The sequence below is a fragment of the Condylura cristata genome, unplaced genomic scaffold (genome assembly GCF_000260355.1).
Source record: "Condylura cristata isolate star-nosed mole 26May11 unplaced genomic scaffold, ConCri1.0 scaffold00071, whole genome shotgun sequence".
Taxonomy (NCBI): domain Eukaryota; kingdom Metazoa; phylum Chordata; class Mammalia; order Eulipotyphla; family Talpidae; genus Condylura; species Condylura cristata.
In genome coordinates, this window is record NW_004567172.1 from 415331 (window position 1) to 426590 (window position 11260).

Genomic DNA, 11260 nt, shown 5'->3' on the forward strand with positions numbered 1-11260 from the left:
ATGGCTTTGTAATATAGCTTGAAGTTTGGGATTGTAATGCCTCCATTTTGTTTTTTATTAGACACGAGGGTTTTGGCTATTCAAGGTCTTTTGTTGTTCCATATGAATCTCATCAATATTTTTTCTATTCCTTTGAAGGATGTCATTGAGATTTTTGTTGGGATGGCATTAAATCTGTATATTGCTTTTTGGCAGGATGGCCACTTTGGTGAATTTAATTCTCTCAATCCATGAGCAGGGGATGTCTTTCCATTTCATGGTGTCTTCTTGTATTTCTTTTAACAGTGTTTTGTAATTTTCTTTGTAAAGGTCCCTTACGTCTTTTCTTAGGTTGACTCACAGGTATTTGATTCTTTTTATTTTAATTGAAAAGGGGATATATATATATATTTATTTCTTCTTCTAATTGGTTGTTTGTGTATAGGAAAGCCACTGATTTTTTTTAAAGATTTTTTTTTAAGATTTATTTATTTATCCATACAAAACTGGGGTACAGGCCAGAGATGCAGAAGGTGAAAGGGTTCACCAGAGACAGAGTGGGGAGCAGAACAGGCAGATAGAGGAAGTACACTGCTGAGGGGAGCAGCGGGCAGGGCAGGAGAGGTCTGCCACGCCATGTGGAACTCCTCAAAGGCAGGCGGGGATCAAACTCATGCGGAAGATGCTTTAGCTTCTTAGTGCAGTGCTTTAACACGCTGCACCACCAGGGAGGGCCCAGAAAGCCTCTGATTTTTGTGTGTTGATTTTATATCCTACCTTGCTAAGCTGGTAGATGATTTTGATTAGTTTCTCTGTGGAGTTTTTAGGGCTTTCCATGTAAATTAACATATCATCTGCAAGTAAGGATAGTTTTACTTCTTCTTTCCCTATTTGGATTCTTGTATGCCTTCTTTCTGTCTTATTGTTCTGGCTAGAACTTCCAATGTTATGTTGAAGAGCAGTGGCGATAGTGGACACCCTTGTCTTGTTCTGATCTCAAAGGAAAGGCTTTCAGCTTTTCTCCGTTGAGGATAATATTAGCTGTGGGTTTGTCATTTATGACTTTTATCATGTTGTGGAGGGTATTCTAAGCCTTGTTTTATTTCAATATCTCCTGTTTTTCCAGCCCCTACTGTGTGGAATTATGTCTGTCATCTCTGCCAGTGACGCTCACGTGTCTCTTGTGGTGTTCAGATTCTTCTTGTAAATCATTGACTCCTTGTTTCTGGGATGTGCCTGTTGATCTTTGTAGCCTTCTGATATCCTGTGTTCCCTCTATGCTTGGATGAAGCTGTGGTGGGTCGTGTGCAATAGAATGTTGCAGCTGTGCCTGTGGTTGAGCCAGTTACTTGTTTTGTTTATTTGCTGAGCACTTGGAGCCTTGCAAGGCAGTACCTTACTGGCTCAGAAGTCTTCTGGCCACTACTGTCCAGTAACACCTTGAGTCCTAATTCTGCACACCCCCCTAGTTATGCAGGCTGCCAGTCCTCTTTCAAGGTATCCAGGGCTCTTTGTACCCACTCATCGCATTCTCTCCCTGAGCAGTCTTTCCCTACCACTTGCAGGAGTGTTAATGTGCCTGTTTTTGATTCAGTGTAACCTTCCCCCGCCCTTTTATCTAAGGGGCTTTGTGAACTTGCTTGCCCTACCTTAGTGACTAATGCCTGGAACCAGCCATCAGGCCTATGCTGTGGGTGTGGGTGAAAGGGTTGCAAGCCTTGCAGCTACTTCAGTCTTGGGATCCAGATTTTCCTCCCCACCTCCCGGGCTCTATGTGCCCACTTGTTCACTCTTTTCCCACATCTTGGGTTTCACTCACTGAGCAGAATGAGCAGGAAGCCTCCGTCTGAGGCATTGTAGCCTAGGCACTCCCCCTGATCATAGTTGCAGGGTTCAGCTTATCCTGTCTGTGGTGCTTGCAGATAGGAGTTCCCTTACCAGAACTCCCCAATAATCGATTCTCCCTCAGTTGTCTTCCTTCTAATGAGCCCAGGGTGTTATCATCTGAGTTGAAACTTGTAGCACTTAAGTCTATAGTCCATTTTCATATATTCCTGTGCAAGCTTGGGTTAGCTTTGGCGTCTTTACTCCACCACCATCTTGCCCACTCCCAAGCTGAGCCAGTAGCTTTGCCTAGCACTTAGGTACTCTGTATTGGATCTGCTGATTTCCTCAGCCTAGGTTCCATTCACCTCCAAGTCCTTAGCGAGGGCCAAAGCAGCTCCTGCATCCTGCCGCACTTCCAGGCTCCTGAGTGTTCCCAGGAGGGAGTTCTCCTATCAGAACTCCCCAACTGCCAATTCTCCCTCAGTTATCTTCCTTCTAGTGAGTTCAGGGTGTTCTCATTTTGGCTGAAACTCATAATATGCAAGTCTATAGTCCATTTTTAGTCCAAAATTCCTGTGCAAGCTTGGACACAGTGATCTTGGCATCTTTAATCTGCTGCCATCTTGCTGTTCTCTCCCATCAATCTTTTAATAGCCTGCATTTCCTTCTTTAAAATCTCCATTTCATTCTTCAATTTATTAGTCCTTTTTGTCTTCTTAATTTTGTTTTAATCAAGGTGATTCTAAATTGCTTGTTATGTGAAGTTCTTCCATGTCATTGTTATTGAGTTCAGGGGGCTGATACTCTTTTTGTGATATGTCCTTCCCCAGAGCATTTGCTTTGTTAGTTGTATTTCCCCATCTCTCTTTTTTTTTTTATTTTTTCATTTATTCTATGTGCTGGGCCATTGTGCCACTGTACTGGTAGGCAAATCTTCAGGTGCTCCTATTAGTATGTCAGGGACTGGTGGCCAGACTGATTCTGGTGTGTCACACCAGAAGTCACAAGAGAATGGTGCTGTGGTTAGGTTGATGGGAACTGTCCCTGAAGATCACCAAGTCTCTGTAATCTGCTGGTCCCTTCCCCTATATGTTCCTTTCAACCTAGAATCCTGGCTATGGTCTATGCATGTGGTAGGTGTCACATAGACTTTAATACTGTGTGTGGGACAAAAGGAACTCACCCAAGTAATTGTTGCTTCATAGGTATCTGGACACTCCCTCTGCTTTCATGACTTTACTTGATGTTCCAGATGGGGTGCATGGGTACATGGGTACATGGGGGGTGGGGTTGGTGTATCCCATGGCTGTGTGATGGCCAGAGAGCACTGTCTGGATTCCACTAATCACCTTTGTTTGCTGGGGTATCCCACTATCTTTACTTGTTTCCACCACAGATGTTCAATATTCACTGGCCACCAACAGTCCTGTGAACTAGAAGGAACTTCCCTGGGGCTGGCTGCAACTTTTGTTTGTGGTCCCTCCCGTCCACCTTTACTCAGTTCCAGAAGGAGTGCTGGGGCCAACTGTTCACCTTAATGGTGAGCTCTTACTCTGTTCTTAATTAGTTGCAAAATGGATCACTGGCCACCAATAGCCTTACAGTTCAGTCTGTTCTTTCTTGGGGCCAACTGCTTACCTTTGTTGTGAAACACTCTCTCTGCCTTCACCTAGCTCCAGAAGGGTGACACACGGTCTCTGGCTTTCAAAAGCCAGATACACAGGCCAGTGATATCCTGGGATCCATGGTTCACTTTGATGGTAGAGCCTTCCTTCTGCCTTTATATTAATAAGTATTTTCAAGAATTCATGATCGTGATGATGGAAATTATGTTGCTAATAACGTTAAGGGGTTGATCTTTGGACATGATATGGCAGCTCTGAACTCTTAGATAGTCAGGGACAGAAAATAGGTGTCTGGCATCTTTACACAGTCAACTTTTTGATAAAACTTCTTTAAATTTAATGAGTTCATATATAGTTTTGTTTTATGTTGAGTGAGAATCATATTTTAAAGCCCAATTATATGAATTTTTATCTTATTGCAATAGAACTGTGGTTTATATTAGTAGGGAAGAATTAGAGATAAACTGAAAATTATTTGTTTGGATTGTAGTAGTCCTGATAAAATAGGATATGGGGATCTTAACCCCCCCAAAAAAAGAGTGGAGGGACATACTCAACAAACTCCAAAGCATTAAATGAGAACCAAGAATACTCTATCCTGCGAAGTTCTCCTTCCTCTATGAAGAAAGAATATAGACATTTTCAGAGAAACAGAAATTCGAAATTTTGTCATGACTAAATTCCCACTTCAAAAAATATTGTAAGAATCCTTCAAACCAAATCAACAGAAGAATGAACAAGAACAGTTCAAAACAAGGAATAAAAAGACAAAATTACCAAAATGGCAAATGTATGTGCCAGTGTATCAATATTATCTCTAAATACAAATAGCTCAAACTCATCAATAAAAAGACACAAAATTGCAGGATGGATTAAAAAAAGAGAACCCAATGATCTGCTGTCTGCAGGAAATATATCTAAATGCAAAAGAAAAATACATATTGAAAATAAAAGGCTGGAAAACAATCCTATAAGCAAATGGACAAAAAGGAAGGTAGGAACAGCTATACTTATCACAGATAAAATGGACTTCAAACTAAAATAGATTAAAAGATACCCGGAAGTCCACTACATTATGATTAAGGGGACAATACAACAAGAAGAAATGACAATCATCAACATATATTCACCAAATTAAGGGGCACCAAAATATACCAGGAAACTACTGCCATCTATGAAAACGTATATCAGAGAAAACACATACATAGTAGGAGACTTCAACATGCCACTCTCCACAATGGGCAGATCAACAAGACAAAAAATCAGCAAAGACATTAAAGCTCTGAACAAGGACCTGGACAACATGAGCCTAACAGACATCTATAGAATACTAAACCCCAAAAAGTCTGAGTACACATTTTTCTCAAACCCACATTGATCATTATCTAGGATTGACCACATTCTGTGTCACAAGATAAATATCAATAGATACACTAAGATCAAAATATTAACAATTATTTTCTCTGACCATGAAGGAATGAACTAGAAATAAACCATATGAGCAAGACAAGAAACCCACCTACCATGTGGAGACTGAGACTCACAGTATTCGAAGACCATTGGATCAATGAGGATATTAAAGAAGAAATTAAAAAATACCTGGAGAGGAATGACAATGGCGACTCATGTCTTCAATACTTATGGGACACATTAAAAGCAGTTATAGGAGGAAAATATATATCAATATAGGCTCACATAAAGAAACAAGAAATAACCTAATGTCACACCTTAAAGAACTGTAAAAAGAAAAACAAAATAACCCCAAAGCCAGTAGAAGACAGAAAATAATAAAAGTTAAATCAGAAATAAATGAAATAGATGTTAGAAAAACAGTCCAAAAAATCAATGAAACAAACAGTTGGTTCTTTGAAAAAAAAAAATAAACAATATAGAAAAGCCACTAGCCAGGCTCACAAAGTAAAAACAAGAGCAGGCACAAATAAACAGAATCATAAATGAAAGACAGGAATTCACAACAGATCCAGCAAAAATCAAAAGAAGAATCAAATATTATGAACAACTATATGCAAACAAATTTGACAATTTATTGCAGAAATGGACAAATTCCTATAAGTCTACAACCACCACTCTACAAGCTAGATACAGAAGAAATAGAACAACTAAACAAGACAATTAAAAGCAAGTAAATTAAAGAAATAATCAAAAACCTCCCCAAAAATAAAAGCCCAGGACCAGATGTATATTTAAATGAATTTTACCAAATGTTCAGAAAAGAACTGGTGCCTATCCTACACAGACTCATCCAAAAACTCAAAAAATTAGGAAAACTACATATACTTTCTATGAATCCAACAGCACACTAGTAGCAAAACCTAACAAAGAAAACACGAAGAAAGAAAACCTCAGATCAATCTCCCTAATGAACATTGATGCAAAAATCCTCAGCAAAAATTTTTACCAAAAGAATCCAACAATGCATTAAAAAAAATAATACAGCGTGACCAAGTGGGCTTTATCCCAGGAGCACAAGGATGGTTCAACATCAGAAATTCAGTTAATATAAATCATCACATCAACTGACAGAAGAATAAAACCACATAATCATATCAATAGATGTAGAGAAGGCATTCGACAAAGTTCAACACCCATTTATATTTAAGGACCTCAAAATCCTTGGAATAGAAGGAACATACCTCAACATGATAAAAGCCATCTACGATAAGCCCACAGCCAATATTATCCTCAATGGAGAAAAACTGAAAGACTTTCCCTTGAGATCAGGAACAAGACAAGTGTGTCCACTATCTCCACTGCTCTTTAACAGAACATTGGAAGATCTAGCCAGAGCAATAACACAGGAAAAAGACATACATGGAATCCAAATAGGGAAATAGAAGTAAAGCTGTCCTTATTTGCAGATGATATGTTAATCTACATGAAAAACCCTGAAAACTCCACAGAGAAACTAATCAAAGCCATCAAGCAGTTTAGCAAGGTAGCAGGATATAATATATTTCAATACACAAAAATCAGAGGCCTCTTAATACACAAACAACCAATCAGAAGAAAAAAAATCCCCTTTTCAATTAAAACAAAAAGAATCAAATACCTGGGAATCAACCTAACAAAAGAGGTAAAATATCTACAAAAAGTAAACTACAAAACACCGTTAAAAGAAATTCAAGAAGACACTATGAAATGGTAAGACATCTCCTACTCATGGATCGGAAGAATTAACATCATCAAAATGACCATCCTACCAAAAGCGATATTCAGTTTTCACGCTATCCCAATAAAAATCTCAATGACATTCTTCAAAGAAATAGAAAAAATACTGATGGGATTCATATGGAACAACAAAAGACTTCGAATATCCAAAACTCTCATGGCTAAGAAGAAAGAGAATGGAGGCGTTAAAATCCCAAACTTCAAACTATACTACAAAGCTATAATAATCAAAATTGCATGGTACTGGAACAAGAACAGACATACAGACCAGTGGATTCAAATAGAAAACACAGATATAAACCCACAGGTTTATGGACAGCTAATCTTTGACAAAGGAGCAAAGAAGATACAGTGGAACATAGAAAGTTTTTGAGCAAATGGTGCTGGGAAAACTGGGAAGTTACATGCAAAAAAATAAAAGAAACTAGATCACTACCTCACACCATATACAAAAATCAACTTGACATAGATTAAAGACCTAGACATAAGAATGGAAACCATAAAATACCTGGAATTAAAGTTGGCAAAAGAAATATTACAAAAAACAAATATGGAGAACTGATGAAACTCAACAAAAATAAACAACCCCATCAAAAAAAATGGGCATAAGTGCTAAAAAGACTCGTCTCCAAAGAGGAAATGCAAATGGCCAACTTGCATATGAAAAAAATGTTCAACATCACTCGTAATAAGGGAGATGCAAATTAAAACCACAATGAGATACCACCTCACCCCAATGAGAATGGCACATCTTCAAACAACTAGCAACAACAAATGTTGGTGAGGATGTGGAGAAAAAGGAACTCTTCTGCACTGCTGGTGGGAATGCAATCTAGTACAACCACTATGGAAAACTGGAGGTTCCTCAAACTGCTAAAAATGGAGCTTCCCTAGGACCCAGCAATCCCACTCCTAGGTATCTACCCAAAAGACACATAAACACTGATTGAAAAAGATACCTGCTCCCCCATGTTTATTGCTGCTTTATTTACAATTGGAAAAACATGGAAGCATCCCAAATGCCCAAAAGTAGATGACTGGATTAGAAAGATGTGGTACATATAGACAATGGAATATTATTCAGCAACCAAAATAAAAGAAACATGTCTTTTGCAACAACATGGATGGAGCTGGAAAAGATCATGCTTAGTGAAATATGTCAGAAAGAAAAGGAAAAATACCAGATGGTTTCTCTCATAGCAGGAATATAACAGAACAGGCGAGAAAATAATGATAATGATGAACAGCTATATACCAGAGCCATTTTGTGCGATTGGAGTGTGGAATGGGAGCAGAAACAGTGGGGGGAGGGAAATGGCACATGGTGATTTGGTGATGGGAAGCCCAATGGGTTTGCAACTTAGATGGAAATGTGCACAAAATGTTATAAAAATAGACTATTATATTATAAAAAATGAAAAGAATATAATATTAATTTGAAGAGTTCCTATAAAATAAATTTAAATTTTATAATATCACATTTATCATGGTTGTTATATTTAAAAGACCACATAAACATGACAATCCAGTAGATGTGTTCATTTTAAACTGTAAACTGCTGAATATGAATATAAAACCATTAAGGTGAGTTATTTAATTAGCTTGAAAAATATAATTCACCTATGGAAGATGAAAAATGTTGAAAATTACTAGAAAAACCTGCTTCATTATAATCCATTAAACTTTTCCTCAACTCACCTTGTTATTTCTATCTATACTTGTCTAAAGTTATAGGATAATTTAGAAGGAAATATATAAATATATCAAATATATATAATAAAATGTAAAAATGATATGTTAATATAATAATATGAGATTGGAGAAAGTAAGGGTTAAAGAGGAAAAGTCTATGTAACTAATGGTCTTTGAATATTTTTGAAGTAGAGATTCCTATATGGTATTGAAAATAAATGGCTCAATGAAAGCTAATACCTATATGATGGTTTTAAAATAAGAAGCATCAATAAAGGACTTAGTTCTAGGATGGCAGTCATGTTGCATTGATGGTACTCAAGAGATTGGAGATCTTTTGTTTCTATGCAAATGTTATTGTCAAAATAGATGTAATTTACCAAATAGGCCAGTAATAAACAACTTAAATCTGTATTCTTCTGAATAATGAACACCAATTCCATCCAACAAAATTAATTTCTTTATGTATGAGTTCTAGAATATTCTTCTTCCTTAAAATTTTATATTACCATTATGAGAATCCAATGACCATGACATTGAAGATGAAACCTTTATGACAGTGATATTATAGAAACAAGACATTTTCTCAATTGCAAAATTTCCCCATACACTTTCTCAGAGCTCCTACCACTTCTTTGTTCCTTAGACTATAGATGAGTGGGTTGAGCATGGGGGTCACAATTGTTCCAAACACTGATGCAATCTGGTCTTGCTCAGGTGTGTGAGAAGAGGTGGGTGCCATGTATATAAATATTGCCTGACCAAAATAGAGACTCACTACTGTAAGGTGGGAGGAGCAGGTGGCCAGGGCTTTGTTCCTGCCCTGGCGAGAGTTCATCCTCAGGACAGTGAGGAAGATGAGAGTATAAGAGGTCACAATGAGTATAAACGGGACCAGGAGAACCACAATAGTTGACACAAACTTCAACATCTCATAGGCAGATATGTCCACACAAGACATTCTCAGGATGGCAGGCATCTCACAAAAGTAATGATTTATCTTTCTGGAACCACAGATGGGGAAATGCATCGGATAAATGGTGTGGACAAGAGCTGCAAGGGCTCCCCCAACCCAAGCTGCAGCTGCCATCTGCAGGCAGACCCTGGGGCTCATGAGGATTGTGTATCTCAGGGGGTTACAAACAGCCACATAGCGGTCATAGGCCATGAGTGTTAGAAGAAAGCACTCAGCGAGGCCAAGGGTGAGGAAGAAAAAGAGCTGAGTGGCACAGGCAAAAAAGGAAATATTTTTCCTCCCAGTAAAGTAGTTTATGACCATCTTGGGAACTGTGCTGGAGATGTAAGCTAGGTCTATGAGGGAGAGCTGATTGAGCAAGAAGTACATGGGTGTGTGGAGGCGGGCATCCAGCCAGATGAGGAGGATCAGTATGGAATTCCCAGCAAAGGCAATAGTGTAAATAAGGAGGATGGTGAAGATGAGGAGGTGAGTATGTCTGAACCAGGGAAGGAGTCCTAGTAGGATGAAATCAGTTGAAGTTTTATTCTTCAGTTCCATGCTTTATTCAAATCATCTATTGCAATTGAAAATTTTCAGAAATAAAATGTTGTTAAACTATGTAATTTAACATCTTGGTCAGCACTCTTATTTGTATTTTTATGACTAGGACAATAAAACTGTGTATATTTATAAGAGAGACATTGAAACACTTCATCAAGTCAAAACAACTTTACCTAGAAATTAATAATATTACATCCTAAAATTAGTTTTCTTTGAAGAAATTCATACTTCATTCTTTTGCTAATAGTTGCTTATCATGCACTCATATATTTGAATTTTTATCTTGTTTAGATTATTGTAATTCTTGTGTCATGTATTGTTAAATATCTATTCTGAGAACATTTCCTGAACTTTTCTTGAGAAATTTTCACAATTCTATTCAAAGCTTTTAATTGTTAGCCAAATGAAATAGGCTGCTCATTCTATTTTCTTGCTAAGCTCCATAATAATTACTCAGCTTTTTTTATACTTCCCTCCTATTTTTATAATTTATATGTGCACTTCAATTATTTCCTTGTTCAATAGACAATAACAGTCAGATCCCTTTGTTGATTACTCTTTTAGTTATTTTTCCATTGCCCCAGGAAAAAAAAATATATCCTTCAGAATACTTTTAAATTATGGCAAGTGACTTTTATGATTCTAATCTTATAGTAGTTGTACATATCCACTAATGACAAATAGATGCATGAACTCATACTTACATGATGACAAATAGTCATAAATATTCATTCCTAGGTTAATAACTTGATTTATTTTGTGTTCCCTGATGATTCACATGCAGTGTCTCTTCTCTTTTTAAACAGTATCAACCAGAAATAGTGCATTTTTATTTATGTTACATTAAATCTATGTTCTGATATCTTCCTTTACTTGAAATAAAAAGGAAACATATAATGTCAGTCAGTGGATAGAGAGCAGAGCACTTTCAAGGAAGAATCATTATAAGCTTAAATCACTTATTTGGCCCTGGAGAATTTTATTTTAAATTGCCAGAAAACCTGAAGATCTTTGGATTGTGGATCCCATTTCTAGGTTGCCCTTTTTCATGATCTTTTCTGTCTTCCTGCATTTTTTGTACATAGACACTTTCCTTAACACAAATATTAATTCTCTGGGGAGTGAAATAGTGGGAGAATGTCTTTATAAGTAATAATGATGTCATGTAAAATATTACATCATATATTATAGTTTAGCATACAAGAAGTATATTGAGCATAGATTTTTTAACTTCCCTAAAAATAATGACATTATTTTTATTTTAATTGAGAATATAAAATTTCCAGTCAATCACCAAACTTTCTGCATTAAATAAGGTCTGAAATTGAGTGTGTTCCTGTCAAAGAAACACTATTTTTTTTTATGAAAGATAGAAGGCTGATTTGATAGATTGGTATGAAACATTACTCCTACCCACCACTCAAACTCT

At 37.0% G+C, this 11260-nt stretch overlaps 1 protein-coding gene across 1 annotated transcript; it reads right to left on the bottom strand.

Moving 5' to 3' along the window:
- Positions 1-8898: 8898 nt before the first annotated feature.
- Positions 8899-9828, bottom strand: LOC101628821 (olfactory receptor 2T27-like). The gene has a single exon (XM_004695572.1). It carries the CDS (start codon positions 9826-9828, stop codon positions 8899-8901), a length of 930 nt encoding a protein of 309 aa, XP_004695629.1.
- Between the last annotated feature and the right edge of the window lie 1432 nt (positions 9829-11260).